Source organism: Vulpes lagopus, chromosome 2 (assembly GCF_018345385.1).
Source record: "Vulpes lagopus strain Blue_001 chromosome 2, ASM1834538v1, whole genome shotgun sequence".
Lineage (NCBI taxonomy): Eukaryota > Metazoa > Chordata > Mammalia > Carnivora > Canidae > Vulpes > Vulpes lagopus.
The window spans coordinates 125,880,364-125,901,565 of record NC_054825.1 but is presented as its reverse complement, the minus strand read 5'-3'; the positions used below and the strand labels follow the sequence as shown (position 1 = coordinate 125,901,565).

At 45.0% G+C, this 21,202-nt stretch overlaps 1 protein-coding gene across 5 annotated transcripts in view; it reads right to left on the bottom strand.

Moving 5' to 3' along the window:
- L3MBTL3 (L3MBTL histone methyl-lysine binding protein 3) overlaps positions 1-21,202 on the bottom strand; it is a 121,214-nt gene that overhangs the window by 37,778 nt on the left and 62,234 nt on the right. For all 5 annotated transcript variants that reach the window (XM_041744676.1, XM_041744677.1, XM_041744675.1 and 2 more), the window contains 4 exons: positions 21,056-21,132; positions 13,025-13,110; positions 11,046-11,156; positions 1,156-1,270 (listed from right to left, as the gene is read on the bottom strand). In XM_041744676.1, coding sequence (XP_041600610.1) covers positions 1,156-1,270; positions 11,046-11,156; positions 13,025-13,110; positions 21,056-21,132 — 389 coding nt within the window. The remainder of the gene's footprint in view (positions 1-1,155; positions 1,271-11,045; positions 11,157-13,024; positions 13,111-21,055; positions 21,133-21,202) is intronic.

The window sequence follows — 21,202 nt, the reverse complement described above, 5'->3', positions numbered from 1 at the left end:
GGCAGAGGGAGAAGCAGGCTCCATGCAGGGAGCCCGATGTGGGACTCAATCCGGGGTCTCCAGGATGATGCCATGGGCAGAAGGCAGGCACCAAACCGCTGAGCCACCCAGGGATCCCCATCCTTTGGTCTTTAAGTCTTGTAAATCTTTCCATCTCAATGGTAAGATTCCTGATGGCTGTTGCATAGTGTCTGCATTATGAATGCACCAGAATTTAACCCATCTTTGTCTCCAAGTTCGTTATTTTGCATATAAAGTAACAGAGAGCACACAGGTGAGTTTCTGTACTTTTGTGCAGCTTGTGGATGGCGTCCAGAAGTGAAGCCACTGGATGGGGGACTGCAGGGTGAACTTGTTAATACTCTGCAATAATCTATTGTATCTCCTGCGTATCTTTTGCTACCATGTCTATGCTTTCTTTCAAAGTTAAAACCATAGTATGGGATCCCTGGGTGGCTCAGCAGTTTAACGCCAGCCTTTGGCCCAGGGTGCATTCCTGGAGTCCCGGGATCAAGTCCCGCATCAGACTCCTGGCATGGAGCCTGCTTCTCCTTCTGCCTGTGTCTCTGCCTCTCTCTCTCTCTCTCTGTATGTCTATAATGAATAAATAAATAAAATATTTAAAAAATAAAAAATAAAAAAAATAAAACCATAGTATGTCAAGTTCTCAGTGCCTATTTTTTTTTAAAGTGGAATTTAAAAGAAATTTTTACTGAGGTTATTGTAAATCACACACAGTTTGAAGTGATGATTCAGAGGGAGAGCCTCTGTATACTTTGCCCACTTTCTCCCAATGGTAACATTTTGTAAAACTGTAGTAGAAAATCACTGCTGATACACTGAATTTTGAGAGTCTGACAACCTGTCTTCCCAAAATTCAGTATCAATTTTAAAAGTGAGAAGTACTTCTAAATAAAAGTAAAAAAAAAAAAAAAAAAAAAAAGTATATAAACTTTGCTTTTTCAAACATCGTATTTTTTCTTTCGGATTTCTGTGACTGCCATGTAGTTAAAAATGTAGGAAGAGGAAAAGGATGACACAGAGAAGAAACGTACAGTGAGAAAGAAGTAGAAAGAAAAGGGTAGGAGAAAAAATGTCAAGCGCCCTACACAAGAACATGAAAACATTTATTTAAGTTATCCTTGTGTCTCTTACTCAAAGGAGGCTGAAGAGGATGCCCGGTTTTTGAACACCAGCCCACGGGGTGAATATCAGGGCAATCTGCATCTACCCAGTAATCGTAGCAACTATTCCAGCCATCAAAGTGAACCTGGATAATAAAAAGAAAATCAGAGTACAATTCAGATCACAAGTATTCCCACAATAAAAGTTCTACCCACCATAACCATTTTCATTCTCTTCTAAATTATATAGGTTTAATATCAAATAAATCTTTTCAATTATTTAAATTACTTCATTCACACTATGAGAAAAAAAAAGGCACTTTTGACCTATCTTCAAATGACCTGTCCATCAAAAAGTGTCTGGCCAGAGGCATTATCCCAGCAGTATGTCTACAGATATATTACGTACACCTTCCAACACTAGAACAATGGGAGTATGCAGCATCTTCAAATGAGCAACACCAAACCGCTAGTAAATATTACTAAAATAATGAATAAATCAGGGCAGGGAGGGAGGGGAGAGTGGAGAGGCAGAAAGGCCTTTCATGTAAATGTCAATTCTCTCAGAATTATGCTAAAAAGGCTTTTTAAACAAATTCAGTGTCCTATTAGAAATACACTGAGTTTACAAAATCTCTCTCCATCAAATGCATATCCAAGTATGATTTTTTTTTTCTCCTAAATAATCACAGCACCTCTCAAGGAGGTTTTATAGGGTGGTCAATGCCATCGTTTGTGGCCACCACGTGAAAGAGCAACTGGTCCTTCAAGCAGGGTCACTAGGGACCAGCTCTGTATCTTTTAAGTATTACATATATTTTATCCTTAGGATAAAAGGATATGCCGAAAGCCTATATATATTTTGCTTTTACATCGTTTCCCAGCTAGATTTCCTTCTTAAGTCTGTGGATCCCTCACTAACAAGACAACAGATGCCAACTGGATTTAAAAAAAATCCAAGCATTAAAAGTTGAACAATAAAATTTCTAGAACAATGCATGAGTGAACGTATTTGTAATCTTACAACAAGATAACTTTTGTAAGCGAGACACCAAACTCAAAAGCCATTAAGGGCAAGACTCTTCAATTGGACTACATGAACATTTAAAACTTGGGAGTGGGGGGAATCCCTGGGTGGCGCAGCGGTTTGGCGCCTGCCTTTGGCCCAGGGCGCGATCCTGGAGACCCGGGATCGAATCCCACGTCGGGCTCCCGGTGCATGGAGCCTGCTTCTCCCTCTGCCTGTGTCTCTGCCTCTCTCTCTCTCTGTATGACTATCATAAATAAATAATAAAAAAAAAATTATTTAAAAAAATAAATAAATAAAACTTGGGAGTGGCAAATATTCTGTAATGAGTGGCAAATACCACAAAAAAGATGGAAGGCCCACGAGAAACCCGAAAAACACATTCATTACATATGCAACAGTGTACTCTGCTCCTTCATTTAGACAGATATAATTTATCAACATAAAAAGATGAAAAGCCCAAAAGAAAGATGAAAAATAGATATCAACTGCTGATAAATAAGAAACTAAATACAAATGGTTAGTAAACATATAAAAAGGTAATCGATTTCACTTATAACTAAAAAACTACAAATTAAAACCACAAGATGCAATTCTTTTTTTTTTTTTTTCAGCCTGTCAAAAATGTGCCATTTTGGTGACTCCTAGAGCTGGTGAGAATGAGAATAAAAAGCTTTCTCATGAAAAAGAAAAAAAAAAAAGCTTTCTCATGGACAGCTACGGGAGTATTAATTGACCGATATTTCTGGAGAGTTATCTGCAAGAACAGTCACTTAAAATACATCACCTTTGACTTGATAATCTCAGTAACTCAACTCATTGTCTGCAGTAGAAAACCAGGTGGGTATCCACCGTTAGGAGGCTGGCTAACTGAATCATGGTACATCTAGGGGACCGGACAGTACAGAGCTGTCAAAGTACACATATATGGGTTCAAAAGAATGTCCTTCTTCTTGAATCCCACAATATTACATAGTACAATGAATTAAATAGCACAATGAATCCACTTTCTCAAGCTCAGAAGTCAGTTAATCCTAGAATCAGAGCCCACAGAATTCCCCACCTGGAAGAAAACACTGGCATCACCTTAAAGAAGAGAAGGGACCATGCAGCTAGTCAGGACGAGGAACCGAGCCTGAATTCAAGGATCCAAATAAAATTGTTCCTCATTCACATACTTTGAATATAAAAGTTGCACCTACAGAAAATTACTGAGCTCAAAATAACCCTTCGCTTTCCTGGGATCAAAAACAATGTTCACCTAACAATGAGGTGACATTCACGATAATTTTCTAAAACGATCAGTTTAGGCTGTCCATGCCAACCAGTAAACGAACAGACATAACTAAGAGTGTTAAAATAAGTTTAAAGTGTCCTAATTCTCAACTAGCAAAGTGCTTACCCTTATTTTACTAGAAACATGAAACTTTCCTGTTTTCTGACCTTGCTATTCCTAAATTCCATTACTTTTAACCTGAAATTAATGTTCATATCATTCATGTTTCATTCGTTGTAGATGAATCACTAAATTTTTTTTAAAAGATTTTATTTATTCATGAGAGACACAGAGAAAGAGGCAGAGACACAGACAGAGGGAGAAGCAGGCTCCCTGCAGGGAGCCCGACGTGGGACTCGATCCTGGGACGCCGGGGTCACGACCTGAGCCGAAGGCAGATGCTCCTCCACTGAGCCACCCAGGCATCCCGTATCACTCAATTTTTAAAAATCTAGGTATCTTCTTAGAGCAAATGTCCTCAATCCTAACAAATAAATGGATGTCTACTCTGGATACACACCAGAACTTTGTGATGACAAAGAGAAAGAAAAAAAAAAAAAAAGAAAGAAAGGCTGAGCCTACCTAGGAGGTTGCTAATCCACGGTTTGGTTCTGTGCACACACCTGCTGTTTGCTCAACTGCTAAGTCACTGTGCTGTGCACTCGGAATTGAGACCCGTGGACATTGACTCGTACGTTACTGCACACCACATGGACTCTGAAAATCTCAATTATCATCATAAATAAAAGGGCTCTTTCTAAAGTTTCCTCCCATATGACTTTAAGGATGTTTATGGCAGACCTAGCAGCTAGCGTGTCTGCAGACACCACAAGCTTCTGGTGTTCGCAGAAAGTGACCCCTCAGTTGGCAGCGGGAAGTTATCTATCCGGGACGAATATACTTCAGATACTACAGACAAATCTAATACCTCCTATAAACGAGGTGGGCAGACAAACTGGAGGATGTTAGTAGTTTGAGGTTCAATTTCAGAGATAAAATTTAGTTTAGATATTATGAACGGAGGTAACAATAAAATCCTGTCTGCTAAGTGCCAAATACACATAAGAATGTATCTGAATTCACGTAAAAATTAATGATGCAAAAATTAATACTAACCCTAATCAAAATCTCACTCTAGAAGCCCAGATAACATAACTTATTAAAGTCTGTATAGTTGTAGTTCATCTTTCATGACTTTCACTACTTCAGTTGCTGGCATATTAAAAGGTCTTAAACAAAAAAATCAGGCACTTTAGTAATGTTAAGTGATAGCTTTCCTCTTGCTGGGGTCTATTTTGAAAAGAAATCAAAAGTCTGACAAACAACAAGAAAAGAAGACACATAAACATACAACATGAAGTATTTAAGACTTTTATAAACCAAAGAGACCTATAAAATATTTATAATACAAATGTTCCACTATAAATACACTTATATATGAAAACAACTCAGCAATAATGTTGATTTTAATAAAAATTCTCAAGAACATAAGATGAGGGGCTCCTGGGTGGCTCAGTTGGTTCGGCGAAGGACTCCTGATTTCTGCTCAGGTCATGACCTCAAGGTCGTGGGACAGAGTCCTGGCCGGGCTCCATGCTGGGTGAGGGGTCTGCTTAAGGTTCTCTCTCGCCCTCTCCTTCTTCCTCCCACCCCCACTCTCTCTAAAAGATAGAGGGGAAAGAAGAAAGAGAAAGAAGAAAGAAAGGAAGAAAGAAAGAAGAAAGAAAGAAAGAAAGAAAGAAAGAAAGAAAGAAAAAGAAAAGAAGGAAGGAAGGAAAGAAAAAAGAAAGAAAAGAAAGGAAGAAAGAAGAAAGAAAGAAAGAAAGAAAGAAAGAAAAGGGAAGAAAGAAAGAAAGAAAGAAAGAAAGAAAGAAAGAAAGAAAGAAAGAAAGAAAGAAAGAGAAAGAAAGAAAGAAAAAGAAAGACAATTACAGATCAAAGTATAGTGAGGAAGAGTTAACTCACACATATTTAAAATTATGGTTTAGGAAACTGGCTGCATTTTCATCCAGAAGCATCATTTGGAAACTATGAAGCCTTCGTACATGTTATTGACAACTAATCAAGAATAAGACAGGTAATATTTTAGAAACGAGCCTATTTCTTAAAAAGATAAAGGCCGGCCATGTGAAAGGCAACTCCATAAAGCACATTTCAGGCCCAGGTGCTTATCTCCACTCTCTTCTGAAATCAAGGTTAAATCTGCGAAGGTATGAAGCCAGGAGGACACGGAAGGAGATGGAAGGTGGCTGACGCGTGAGAAGCATGAGCCCAGAGAACACGGGGTGGGGCAGGGGTGACCTGCAGTACAGAGCGGGGGGGGGGGGGGCATGGCCTGGTGCCCCACAAGGCAGGACGGGACATGCTGGTACACTGCATGGAAGCCACGGAGGGCCTGTCCGGGGGCAGCTGGCAGGACTGGGGAGCCCATGGGGAGCCACCTGGAGCCCACCTGGAGCCCACGTGGAGCCCATGGGGAGCCCACTTGGAGTACAGGGGGAACCCATCCTGAGTGTACAGGGAGCCCACGCGGAGCGCACCCAGAGTACACGTAGAACCCACCTGGAGTACATGTAGAACCCACCTGGAGTACACGGGGAGCCCACCTGGAGCCCACAGGAGCCCACACGGAGCCCACAGGGAGCCCACGAAGAGCCCATGCGGAGCCCACCCGGAGCTCAGGCGGAGCCCATGAGAGCCACACAAGCCCATGGGGAGCCCACCCAGAGTCCACGGGGACCCCATGCGGAGCCCACATGGAGCCCACGGGAAGCCCACGCAGAGCTCACTCAGAGTATACAGGGAGCCCACGGGGAGCCCATGCAGAGCCCACCTGGAGCCCATGGGGAGCCCACCCAGAACACACGGGGAGCCCACCCGGAGTCCCCGGGAAGCCCACGTGGAGCCCACACAGAGCCCACAGGGGGCTCATGTGGAGTAGGGGGAGCCCATCCTGAGTGCACAGGGAGCCCACCTGGAGTGCATGGGGAGCCCACACGCACCCATGCGGAGCCCACAAGGAGCTCACAAGGAGCCCACGCGCGCCTATGTGGAGCCCACCTGGAGCCAACAGGGAGCCCACCCAGAATGCATGGGGAGCCCACCCAGAGTCCACCCGGAGTCCATGGGGAGCCAACACGGAATACAGGGGGAGCCCACCCGGAGCCCACCCGGAGTCCATGGGGAGCCCACGCGGAGTACAGGGGAAGCCCACCCGGAGCCCACCTGGAGTGCACAGGGAGCCCACGGGAGCCCACACAGAGCGCACCCGGAGTCGGCGGCCACCCTCCAGTGAGCCCACCCGCGCAGGGCCTAGAGCCAGCAGGCAGGGCGGGCCGCCGGCAGGCAGGGAGCCCAGGCCACACGGTCCTCCAGTGACACTGGCGACCCCGCGGGCTCGGGCCAGGGGCCCCCGCCTCTCGCCACGGGAGGGCCACCATGGGCCCAGCTCGAGCCCGCGGGCATCGCTCCTGGGGAGCAGCCGGCCGGCCCGCGTGGGAGGGCAGCAGGGGAAGCTGCTGTGGGTGCAGGAATCAGGTCATCGGGGCTTCCGGGGGAGACACAGAGGTCGGGGGAAGCGGGGAGAAGGGCGCCAAGTGAGGACAGCCTGTCCTGAACCTCAAAACGCAGAGCTGTCATTAAAATGCAACACAGCTTTTGGCAAACAGAGTCCATCTCTCTAAGCGAGTAAAAAAAAAAAAAAAAAAAAATCAGAGGAGCATGAGAGAAAGTATAAGAAAGTCAAGGGCTCAGCTCAAGGGGCGGACGCCAGGCGGGGGAGAGCGCGACAGCCGCATCCCCACCGTCCCTCAGGCAGCGCTTCCAGCCCGAGGGAGCCGCGGTCAAGCCTGAGCCTCCACGGTGAGCGGAAAGCGACGCCAGCACTCGTCACAGAGCACGTGGCCGCAGCTGATCACACAGTCTCCAGAGAGGAAGGGCTCGGCCCCCTGAGCTGGGGCATCCGGGCGACGGCACTGCGACAGCGGTGGGGGCGCACGGGACACGGCTCCCCAGTGCCCGCGCCACACCCGGCAGAGGCCACGCCGCACATGCGAGGAGTCGAAGATGGGGTTCATGCAGCCTGGCTTTTTTTTTCCCTGACATTTGTTCATGAGCAACACACAGAGAGGGACAGAGGCCCAGGCCGAGGGAGAAGCAAATCCCCGCGGGGAGCCCGACGGGACTCGATCCCGGGACCCCGGGGTCACGGCCTGGGCCCAAGGCAGACGCCCAGCCGCTGGGTCCCCCAGGAGCCTCTACACACCCTCTCTTAGAGAGTCACAGAAAGGTGTGTTTGAACAAGGTAAGAGAATACATTAAGAAAAACAAGTACGTGAGTCAAAAAAATGAAATACGACATAGTCCGTCAGCAAAAGAGCAGTTTCAGAATGCAAGGTCGGGACGAGGCCCCGAGTAGAAGCGCCCAGATTACCAGGGCCGGTGCTAGGTGGTAGGTAAAACAGGTCAAGGGGAAAAAAAGGCTTAAAAAATACACTTGGGCCTTTAACAGAAAGAAACGTCAGACTCCTCGGAGCGCTTGTGAATGTACGTTACGATGAGCGCAGAAAATTAAAAAAAAAAAAAGCAAGACACAAGAAATTACCGACTCCAGGAAAACCAAAATGTCCTAAGAAAAAGACTATGCTCAGCAGTGAACAATGCTCATTTACTCAAACTAACATGAACACAGAACATTGAGAAAAAAATTCTTTAAATGAAATGACTACCGAAATGGTAAAGGGAAGGGACGGGTGTGGCCAAGAGCTTGATCCTAAATGATCCAAACGGGAAGGAAGGAAATCAGACCTAAAATTGACGGGTTGAGAAATAGCAGGACACAGACCCCCAAAACGTAAGGAGGAGGGCAAAAACATTCCGCTTGTCTTCCTGCAGCGTCTGATGAAATACGTGAACGTCCTAAACATTTCAACTATAATAACTCAAAGAAGGTGGATCTTGCTCAGCTGAAGAACTGATTTCGTCCCTAAGAAAATACTAAGGTACGCGAATGCCTCAGTCCCTAGAGGCTCTTCCTTCCCGGAACACAAAGAGGCACGTTCTTGCTGCATCATCTCCCGTAGGATTAGAAAAAGTCCTACTAATAAAAGCTTTTGATATTCTCAGGAGCCTCTGATGAATCCTACACCTGGGTCACTGTCACCTGCTCACTGACCTTCCAGAGATTTCAGGAACACACAGGGATTTGCTCAGTGGTTCACCTTTAGCTATAAAAATCACACCACAAGCTGTGAAAAGAAAACTGTCAACTACACACCCTATAACCGGATCTTTTCTGGGTGTTAAACCACCAGACGCTGTGTTGGAAAGAGAACTCAGCCAGAAGCAAAAAGAGCTGGAATCCAGTCCGCACTTGTCCGACCCGCTCCCTGCCCTCCCTACCCATTCTGGAGTCTTCGCCCTCAGCTGGCCAAAATTCTCTCGCATGTAAAATCAGAGCTCATCTACTTTTTTTTTTTTTTTTTATGGAAGTAATCCCATGTATTCCTGAAACCAGGTAATTAAAAAGAAAACCAGGGGGATCCCTGGGTGGCTCAGTGGTTTGGCACCTGCCTTTGGCCCAGGGCACGATCCTGGGGTCCCAGGATCAAGTCCCGCGTCGGGCTCCCTGCATGGAGCCTGCTTTTCCCTCTGCCTGGGTCTCTGCCTCTCTCTCTCTCTCTCTCTCTCTCTATCATAAATAAATAAATAAATCTTTAAAAAAATTAAAAATAATAAGAAAACCTAATCATTTATAATTATAAAAAATCATTCATAGTCACTCCTAATCCTAGGACCCCAGGAGAAGCACTGTCATTATTTTGGCCAGTTTCTTTCCATAATAGTCTTTCAAAACACAATACCAGGGGATCCCTGGCTGGCACAGCGGTTTGGCGCCTGCCTTTGGTCCAGGGCGCGATCCTGGAGACCCGGGATCAAATCCCACGTCGGGCTCCCGGTACATGGAGCCTGCTTCTCCCTCTGCCTGTGTCTCTGCCTCTCTCTCTCTCTCTATCATAAATAAATAAAAATTAAAAAAAAACCAACAACAACAACAAAAAAAAAAACACAATACCAGACATCATACACAGAATAGTACATCTGGGGCTTTTCACTTGCCAATATTGAATATTTAACATCGTACAGATAGACCAGTAATTTATTTCACCTATATCCTACTGTGGCTGTTCCTCAGCATAAATGCTGTAAGCAGCACGGCTCTATTTTCCTCGTAGTCCTTATCTTTGCAAATTCCCCTTTGGTTCATTGTTAATACAAATCCCTAGAATCGAAATTCTTGAAATAAAGGGTAAGCTACGTTCAAGACTTTTGATCCCTTAACCAAACTGCTTTTTAGAAAGGGCCGAGACACTTTATGTTCCTACCAGGCATGTAAGAGAATAAACTTTTCATGCACCCAAATGAAAACACACATTTTTTTTTCTATTCTGACCAATTTGATTATTAAAAATAATATTTTGCTTAGTTCTACATTTCCTTGATCACTTAAAAAAAAATATTCTAGTCCTACAATACTCTAATTGCTTTAATGATTCACATTATCACACCAAGGACAAGTAACAGGAAAATGTACTCAAGAAGATTAACCGGCCCTCCATTATTTATAATTTCTAAAATCTTGTATGATTATATAATCTTTTTTTTTTAAGATTTTATTCATTTATTCATGAGAGACACAGAGAGAGAGGCAGAGACCCAGGCAGAGGGAGAAGCAGGCTCCATGCAGGGAGACCCTGGGGTCACACCCTGGGGCAAAGGCAGGGGCTGAACCGCTGAGCCCACCAGGGATCCCTGATTACATAATCTTAAAAATACTGAATCAAGCAGTGAAATTCCTATTATACACATTATTCCACATTATGCAACACATGCTATAATTTTTCATGCTATAATTTTTTATATATTCTCTAATTAGAGATAGCTGAATATGTGATTTTTTTTTAAGAGCTTAAGTTTAGAATCCGAGAGCCAAGGAGTGTGACTTCGCTCCGCGTTAACTCCTGACCTCTTCCCGGGCCTCGGCTTCAGATAGAAGAATAGTGACCCCAGCCTCCTGCATGGTCATCGCCACCAGTGTCGGACCACGGGAGGACACTGCCACCCATAAACACCATGGAAAGGTGACACCTTGTTTCTACCGCCGTCTTCATTCACAGAGAGACTCCAGACGCCGCAGGGAGGCCCCACTTGGTGCCTGCACACCCCTGCACCCCCCCACAGCCTCCCGAGATGCCCGGTCGGCTTCCCCCGCCGGGACTGTTGCTCTTGACTCGACTGCACTTCTGTGCCGCTCTTCTGAAGGTCACCTCCCCTTCAGCCCCATCGGGACCGCTAAGGGGATGCGGCCCCGGGGCCTACAGCGACAGGCTACTAGGGACCAGACTCCTGACATTCCGAGCGAGGGCCAGAGGGCGAAGGCAGGACACACGACCTCCCAAACGGACGGCGGGCACGAACCCGAGAGCCTCCCGCGCCGCTCCGCTCTCAGCCTCGGGTCTTAGGGGCTCAACGGCCACACTTCGCGAGTCCGGGCTCTACTAACGGCCCCGGACACCTCGGCAGCAACAGACCAGACGAAACCCCAGCGGGGAACACTCACTTTTATTCGGTGGTCATCCGTGTCTGCAACTGTCGCGACTCTAATAAACACAGGATTTCTTTTGTCTATGACTTCAAGCTTCATTTTTTTCTGGAATCCATGCGGAGGTTTCTGTGGTAGAGAAAAGACGACAGGGTAAGATCCGGAGCAAGCGAGGGTGGGCTGAGCCACACAGACGCAAGGCGGGGTCAGATAACTACCTCAAACCTGGAGTCCCCACAGCAGCCCTGGACCCCACCCTCCCCGTCAGAAACCTCAATCCCGAGCTCCGGCCAAAGCCTGGGGCAACAGAAGCCAGGCGGCAACTGGCCACAGGAGCAAACAGAAAGCACGAGATCTTCAGATAAAATTCAAAACCTTGTGGTTGATTAGCCAGAGGGAAGGCAAGAGGTTTTCTCTTGAGTTAGAAGGAGGTGTCTCGGCAAAACCCAACAAGCATAAAAATAGCCTATAAAAAGAGAGAGGAACGAACTTTAAAGTGACACAGAGAAATGACACAGAGATTAGAAATGGTCACGAGACCAAGCAGAAGATGGATCTTTAAAAAAAAGAAACGAAAATAAATAAATAAATAAATAAATAAATAAATAAATAAATAAGAAAAAAGTAAATAAATAAAAAGAAAAAAAGAAAAAGAAACGAGGCCATGCAAGATGGAATCGGCCCGTAAGAGTGGGACTGAGCAGGGGGCAGCGTCCGTCCTACACCTGAGCCGCCTGTGCCTCGTGCTCAGCACAAGCCCGGAAACCTCCGACAAGGCGACAAGCTGTAGAAGGCAAGGTGACGGCCAGGTTAGGCAAGTTGCCCCCCTTCTGGAAAGTGGGTGCAACAAAACTCAGGCCCTGAAAATGAAGTGTGAAAACTCTGTGAAAGAGAAAAAACAATCACAGTGCAAGGGCCCTGAGGCCACACTGGAGAAAGCAGAGGCCTCAACTCAACGGGAGACAGGAGACTGAGGCTGAGTGATGGGATCCCGTCCAAAGCAAAGTGCAATGCGCGTCTTCTAGGGAGTCTAGGAAAAAGAGCGCCTCACTCTATTTGTTCTTAATTCCTAGGTTTACGATCAGATGGACTTATGCACATTCTTTTATGTTGCTTTTCTTCATGTAATATACTTTTTTCTCCCCAAAATTTTTGATGTGCTTTTCTATATTTGGGCCCACACTTCTAATTAACTCCATCATTAAAAACTCTAGCAATTTATACCTGAGAAAATCACTCTTAAAGACAAACATTGTTTATGATAGACTGTGCGTCATCAAAACTATCTTTGAGATATTTAATGATTTTTCCTTGAATTTACAGAAAAATAGAAATTATAAAGGAAGTTGTTAGAGATTCAAAAGAAAAATTAAAAACATTTCATTACTTATTCTTCCCTTGCAAAGAAATGAGGTTTACTTTGAATCTTAACAAAGGTTAAGATTATAAGATTATAAAACTTAACAGTTTTATGTTAAGATGCAATGACTCTGGTTAGAAAGTTACTATAACAAAAGCAGGTGACCTTGTATTTTGATGATTAAACATGTGGGTTGAGAGCATGAAACTTAGCATCTCAGCTTGCCATAAACAAATCCAAAGCAATTGTTTAAAACAATTTTCATCAGAAAATATCCTGTCTTTTTTCAGTTTCTCAGAGTATCTAGCTGGAAAAACAGAAGTTTGCCGTAAGATCGCAACTCATTCCATAACAACTCAAGCAGAATTTTCTTTTTCCAAGGAGATAAGACCAAGGTGAAAATTTTCCAAGGAGACAAGACCAAGGTGAAAATACTTTCTGGATGCAAACAACAAAAACCCCAGTAACACTTTTGACTTTCAAAATTGTGAGAGGTCAAAAACCTGTCCTGTGGTCTTGTTTCCCTCCCCTTCCTAGTCCGGCTCGTTAGTACTAGCTCTTTCTGTTCTTAAATGTCAATGAATGAACACTCTTGTTGACACAAATTAATCAAAAAGTGTAAAACAGATTAACTCACCACTTTGAAAGCTCTTGCAGGGGCAGGTAAAGAATTGGTTTCTTCTAAGTATTTATCCCAAGAAAAATGTTTCACATTTGGATAACCTAAGAAAGAAAGAAGTAAATCCGGTCAGGTTTAACCAAAATGATAGTGAGAACCATAAACAGACCTGTAAAATTATGATATATTGTTATTATGACCTACAAAATTATGTTCATATTCCACATAACTTTGAACACACCCAGAACAAATTATAATAATTACATTGTTTTCATCTTGATCATGACTCCTCTACTACCTTTTTTAAAAAAAATTTTTAAAGATTTTATTTATTTGTGAGAGACATAGAGAGAGGCAGAGACACAGGCAGAGGGAGAAGCAGGCTCCATGCAGGGAGCCCGACGGGGGACTCGATCCCGGGACCCCAGGGTCACAACCTGAGCCAAAGGCAGACGCTCAACCACTGAGCCCCCCAGGGATTCCTCTTCTATTACCTTTTAAATAAGAATTTAACATATAGGTAGGTGTATAATTTATATTCTCAGGTAAGTCTCATATACAGATACACACAAACCAAAGTATCCTGTAACGTCCAATTCTACTCCTACTAATCTAGGAAAATCTCATGTGCAAACAATGCACAGCTGCTTAACATAAAAATGTAAAAACAAGCCTATAAACCATAATATACAAAATGTGTAAATATGTATATTATACATAATATATATAGTACATATGGAATAGAAAGCATTTAGTAAAAATGAATGAGGCAGATTTACATAAGCTAAAATATGATATATTCCAGACAATGTCATCATATTGTTAGATCAAACAACCAAAATCAAGTCATGGTATAGTATTTTCTTTTTAAGATTTTATTTTATCTTTAGGGAGAGAGTGTGAGTGGAGAGAGAGGCAGAGGGGGAGGAAGTGGGAAAAGGAGAGACTAATTGATAGCGGACTCTGTGTGCCGAGCTCCGAGCCTGAGGGGGGCTCGATCTCATGACCCTGAGATCATGACCGGAGCTGAAACCAAGACTCAGATGCTCAACCAACTGAACCACCCAAGTGCCCCAGTCATGTAAGAGTATTAATAAAACATGTAGAAATAACTATTCCTCTTTCCTCCTGACCCCATGTTTTCCCTCTGAGTCCAAAATCCATTAGGTAGGCATGAGCAGGAATTAACGGTGGCTCAGAGGCATGGGAAATTGGCCAATAAAGAGGATTGAAAACATAAGTAAATATACTGAGATACAGGAAGGCGGGTCTCTCACTGGCCGTAAAAAGAAGTATAAATAGAGAAAGTATGAAACTGGAATAAACTGAGGGGTCTTGGCTAATGATACAAACTCCTTGTTTTCAATGTCTAAACAGATACAGAAACATACATAATTTTTTAATACTTTCGCATGGATGCACTTCCTAACTCTATCCTCTGAGAGACTGAAGTAGCATCAGCCCACAGCAAGGAGCACATCTATTGCTTAGATGGGAGTCTGAACAAGGGAAAGTACAAGATAAGCCTAGCTGTGCCAGAAAGTGGGAAGTTCTCGAAAAATGATTAGAACACATCAAAGGACATAGTAACCAGCTTAAAGGGACTCCCACTGGCCAAATCTGAGAAAATCTGGACCTAAAAATAAATAATACTGGTTACAGATTATAACCCATGGATAAAAACAGTAAGAGATAAATAAATTAACTGAATGGATAAATGGGAAGATGCGAAAGCTATTCTTTGCAGAAGAATACACTAATTATGCACAAGAAATAAAAAAAATTAGCATTTAGCAGCTGTCAAAATAGTAACTCATACTAGAAATATCAACAGATGTTAAAAGTAGTGAGCAGGCAGCCCCGGTGGCGCAGGGGTTTAGTGATGCCTGCAAGCCGGGGCATGATCCTGGAGCCCCGGGATTGAGTCCCACGTCGGGCTCCCTGCATAGAGCCTGTGTTCTGCCTGTGTCTCTGCCTGTGTCTCTGCCTCTCTGTGTGTGTGTCTCTCGCGAATAAATAAATAAAATCTTTAAAAAAAATTTAAAAATAAAAAAAGTAGTGAGTGACAATGGGGATGAAGTCCATGATAGTCATACAACCTCAAAGCATCTCCCCATGAGATACTAACAGAGAAAAAGTGACTGTTGGTGGAAACCCTGGCAAACACCATCTTTTTTTTCTTTTTTAAGATTTTTAAAATGCATTTATTTGAGAGAGAGAGAGAGAAAGGGAGAGAGAGTTTGCACATACAAGCTGGAGGGCGGGGGGTGGGCAACGGGGGGAGAGAGAGAGGCCTCCAAGCAGAGCATGGACCCCGATCCAGGGCTCAATCCCAGGACCCAGGGATCATGCCCCAAGCTGAAATCAAGAGTCAGATGCTTAACTGACTGAGCCACCAGGCGCTCCTGGCCATCAGCACCTAGATCCATTAATGGTAAAAGATCAGTAGTGACGGGCATCCCGGGTGGCACAGCGGTTTAGCGCCGCCTTCAGCCCAAGGCGTGATCCTGGAGACCGGGGATCGAGTCCCACGTCAGGCTCCCTGCATGGAGCCTGCTTCTCCCTCTGCCTGTGTCTCTGCCCCTTCTCTCTGGGTCTCTCATGAATAAATAAATAAAATATTTTAAAAAAAAGATCAGTAGTGAGACAATTGTCATCGGTCCCCGAGAAGATGCAGCGACAACACAGCACTGCTTCTGTGACATTCCTGCCAAAACATATAACCTGGATCCAACCATGAGAGACGCCAAGCATATCTAAATTAAGCAGCAAGCCACAAGACAACGAAACTGTGGGGCGCCCGGGGGGCTCAGTCAGTTGGGTACCTAACTTTGGCTCAGGTCATGATCTCGAGGTCCTGCGATTGAGCCTGGCATCAGGCTCCAACTTCAGTGGGGAGCCTGCTTCTCCCTCTGCCTCTCCCCTGGCTCATGTACCCACACACTCTCTCTCTCCCAAATAAATAAAATACCTAAAAAACAAAACAACCAAATGGCTAATCTGTTACCCTCCAACATGCTGAGGTCGTGACAGTCAAGGAAAGCCCGACTGAAGGGGAGCAGAGGGACAGAACAACCCAGTGCAATGAGTGACCCTCTTGGTACAAGTGGCATCATTTGACCAATGGATGAACTTCAATGGGTTTCTAGGTCAAGGGCATAGATGACTTCTGTACTATTTGTGCGACTTTTCTATACCTTTGAAGCTGTTTCAAAGTAAAAGTTTAAAGAAAGTTTAAAGAGTAAGTATACAAACACATATTTCTCTGAATACAAACCTTTTACAACACATTTTTAAGGGCCCTATCCTGCAGTTTCAGTAATATTAAAGCTGACTGCACACACATGGAAGTTTGTGTACATAAAGGCAAAAAGATTTCTCTGGAGGAATCCCTGGGTGGCTCAGCGGTTGACTGTCTGCCTTCGGCCCAGGGCGTGACCCCGGGGTCCTGGAATCGAGTCCTGCATCGGGTGCCCTGCCTGGAGCCTGTGTCTCCCTCTGCCTGTGTCTCTGCCCCTCTCTCTGGGTCTCTCATGAATAAATAAGTAAAATCTTAAAAAAAAAAAAAAGATTTTTCTGGGACAAAATCAAACTATTATGAGAAAGAATAGCCATTACCTCCATTTTCACTCTGAATTTTTCAGAACAGGCATGTATTAATGTACAACCAGATAATTCAAAATAAGATCATTTAAAAAGTCACGAAGACTCTAATTTTGGAAAAAGAACAGTAAGTATGCTACATATTTTGAAAAAAGCATGAACATGGGGTGTGTAGCAGGGCTCCTGGGGGGGGGGGGGGGACTGATCCATGAAGTGGTGAGAGTGGCACCTGCGCCGTTTCTTCGGGACCGAGAGTGACGGGGAGCCTTCCAGACAGGACATCAGGAATGCAGCCAGGAGGCCACCCTTGGAGCTCGGGGACTGGAGAAAGAGCATCTTTCCTGTCGTGGGGCCGAGGACTGACCTCAGTACAGGCCCTGCAAACCGTTACTTGACAGGGTTTTGTTTTGTTTTGTTTTTTTCTAGCTTTTTTTGTATGTGTGTGAGGTGAAATAGCACATAAAATTTATCACTTTACCCATTTTTAGGTGTACAAGCAGTGGTGATAAGTATTCATTCTGCCCTGCTTGGTACTTTTGGATGTGACATTTGGATTCTTTTATATTTGTCAAAAAACTCATTCACTTGGGGAATATAAATAATAGTGAAAGGGAATAGAAGGGAAGGGAGAAGAGATGGGTAGGAAATATCAGAAAGGGAGACAGAACATAAAGACTCCTAACTCTGGGAAACGAACTAGAGGTGGTGGAAGGGGAGGAGGGTGGGGGTGGGGGTGACTGGGTGGCGGGCACTGGGGGGGGCACTTGACGGGATGAGCACTGGGTGTTATTCTGTATGTTGGCAAATTGAACACCAATAAAAATAACTTTATTATTAAAAAAATAAAAATAAAATAAAATAGAATGGCTAAAAAAAAAAAAAAAATTGTCAAAAAAGCTATGGCTTTGCTCTTCCACTGAGTTACAGAAGTCCATGGAGGGAGATGGAGGACTCGGTGATTCACCGGATACTCGAGGCAACGATGACGCCTTCCTTGCCCCATCCCTTCCCACGACCCTTCCCAGTGCCATGAAGACGGAACCAGAACCTACTGTTCACTGGTTCTCTGTTTACTGACCAGATTTCTGATTATGGCCATAAAGTTGGTAAAGAAGAAAAAAAAAAGGATCAATACCAAATCGGGAAACACACATGAATCCTCACAGCAACCTCGACGGCCAGAGGGGCACACAGGTGACTACGCGATCGGTATTCACCGGCTCGTGATGCGACGCAGACCCCAGGACACAGGAGTGCTCTACAGGAAAAAAGTCTTCCAGGCTGCACCACGTCTGAGCCACAAAAGCGTCGATATCCTGCTTTAACACCTTACTGTTCGCGTTAAGGCTCCTGCATCTTCCCAACAGCTCCACAAATCAGTACAGAAAAAGGGGCTTTTGTGTTTTAACGCAGGAGGAAACTCAGAAAGCAGCGGGGACTCTCCCATCCCCAGGATGGTGGAAAGGGCTCCCTGGGTGAGGAAATGACCAGACACTAAGACATGGTACCACGGAACTGGAGACAAGGCCCCAGACGAAGTGAGCCGTCAGAAGGGAGTGAGAGGCACGTGCTGGAGGCCCAAGCTGAGCCTCTGCTGCTCCACACTGCTGGCAACGTCCACGCATCAGCCCCAAGCAGACCAAGGAGCTGCCCTCTGCCTGTGATGACAGAAGCTGTCATCACTCACAAAAGTCCCCATGAGAAGAATCAAGAATAAATATTGTGAAAATGTCAATGTTACCCAGGGCAATTTACACGTTCAGTGCAATCCCTATCAAAATACCATGGACTTTCTTCAGAGAGTTAGAACAAATTATTTTAAGATCTGTGTGGAATCAGAAAAGACCCCGAATAGCCAGGGGAATTTTAAAAAAGAAAACCATATCTGGGGGCATCACAATGCCAGATTTCAGGTTGTACTACAAAGCTGTGGTCATCAAGACAGTGCGGTACTGGCACAAAAACAGACACATAGATCAATGGAACAGAATAGAGAACCCAGAAGTGGACCCTGAACTTTATGGTCAACTAACATTCGCAAAGCAGAAAAGACTATCCACTGGAAGAAAGACAGTCTCTTCAATAAATGGTGCTGGGAAAATTGGACATCCACATGCAGAAGAATGAAACTAGACCACTCTCTTACACCAGACACAAAGATAGACCCAAAATGGATGAAAGATATAAATGTGAGATAAGATTCCATCAAAATCCTAGAGGAGAACACAGGCAACACCCTTTTTGAACTCGGCCACAGTAACTTCTTGCAAGATACATCCACAAAGGCAAAAGAAACAAAAGCAAAAATGAACTATTGGGACTTCATCCAGCTAAGAAGCTTCTGCACAGCAAAGGATACAGTCAACAAAACTAAAAGACAACCTACAGAATGGGAGAAGATATTTGCAAATGACGTATCAGATAAAGGGCTAGTTTCCAAGGTCTATAAAGAACTTATTAAACTCAACAGCAAAGAAACAAACAATCCAATCATGAAATGGGCAAAAGACATGGACAGAAATCTCTCAGAGGAAGACACAGACATGGCCAACACGCACATGAGAAAATGCTCTGCATCACTTGCCATCAGGGAAATACAAATCAAAACCACAATGAGATACCACCTACACCAGTGAGAATGGGGAAAATTAACAAGGCAGGAAACAACAAATGTTGGAGAGGATGCGGAGAAAAGGGAACCCTCTTACACTGTTGGTGGGAATGTGAACTGGTGCAGCCACTCTGGAAAACTGTGTGGAGGTTCCTCAAAGAGTTAAAAATAGACCTGCCCTACGACCCAGCAATTGCACTGCTGGGGATTTATCCCCAAGATACAGATGCAGTGAAACGCTGGGACTCCTGCACCCCGATGTTTCTAGCAGCAATGGACACAATAGCCAAACTGTGGAAGGAGCTTCGGTGTCCATCAGGAGATGAATGGATAAAGAAGCTGTGGTCTATGTGTACAATGGAATATTCCTCAGCCATTAGAAACGACAAATACCCACCATTTGCTTCCACGTGGATGGAACTGGAGGGTATTATGCTGAGTGAAGTAAGTCAATCGGAGAAGGACAAACATTATATGGTCTCATTCATTTGGAGAATATAAATAATAGTGAAAGGGAATAAAGGGGAAAGAAGAAAAAATGAGTGGGAAATATCAGAAAGGGAGACAGAACATGAAGACTCCTAACTCTGGGAAATGAACTAGGGGTGGTGGAAGGGGAGGTGGGCGGGGGGTGGGGGTGACTGGGTGACGGGCACTGAGGGGGGCACTTGGTGGGATGAGCACTGGGTGTTATGCTATATGTTGGCAAATTGAACACCAATAAAAAAAAAAAAAAAGTCCCCGTGAGTGACCACCTACAGCACAGGGATGCTCCGCGTCAGCTGATGACCCTGCCTTCTCGGCCAGGTGGCAGCCACGGTGCCCTCAGGAGGCTGATACACGTGAAGATACATAGGACGGTCATTTACCAGCAGTCACACTGTTCCCTGCCAGGGAGCGAGGGAGGGAGCTGAGAAGGGCCCACGGGACCGGGGCGGACGGCGAGGCAGCCGAAGCTGCAGAGCACAGAGAAGCGGTCCTACCAGCAGAGAGGCAAGGTCTATTTTGGAACCAACAACCCGAAAGAAAACGGGAGAGTGAGTATGTGAGCTCCCATCCAGGTCATGAAGGGAACATACCTGCAGCTTCAAGTTCCCCCTTAACCGTGAACACTGTGCCTTCGTCAGAATCAACTCACACATGGGGTCAAGCCTCCATCCGCAAACGCTGCCCCCAAGGCCATTCCCCTTATTCATTAAAGCTTCAGACAATGCCCTTCTGCCAGATGATAAATTTAAATGCCTATTCACCTATTCACAGAAGGTCTAGAAATGAATTTCAACTTGAGAAATAGAAGATGTTTGGAAAAAGAACTTTTTGGGGCGTCTGGGGGGGCTCAGTCGGCGAAGCATCTGCCTTGGGTTCAGGTCATGATCCTGGGGTCCTGGGTCCAGCCCCGTGTGGGGCTCCCTGCCCCTCAGAGCGTCTGCTCCTCCCTCTCCCTCTGCCCCACCCCACGCCCACACACGTGTGCACTCTCTTTCTCTCAAATGAAACTTTTGAAATAAATAAATAGATAAATACATACAAATAAGAATGAACTTATTTTCCAAAGAAGACAACCCCTGATACTGTCAGGGACTCAGCCACTGCGTAGACCTCCAGGGCATCAGAGGCCGCAGACCCCGGCCTGCAGGCTTTGCACATGAAGCCTTACCCCAGCACAACTGCATGCAATCGGGGCTGCCTTCGTGCTAAAACCGAACTGAGTAGGTGTGCCAGAGAGTGCACGGACTCCCACGCCAAAAATACGAACTCTCTGGCCCCGGGCAGAAAGGGTTCGTGGACTCCTGATGTATATGAAGAAGGATACGAGGCACAAAATGCACACAAACCTGGCGGAGTAATGAGTGTTCTCCTGTGCTCCTTACACCAGCCGACGGGGTGGATGTGCGGACTCGAAGCTTCACACCTGTAGGGCATGTAAATCACAAAACCGTTAATTATCGGGATAAATTCTGAAATACAAATAAATAATGCGC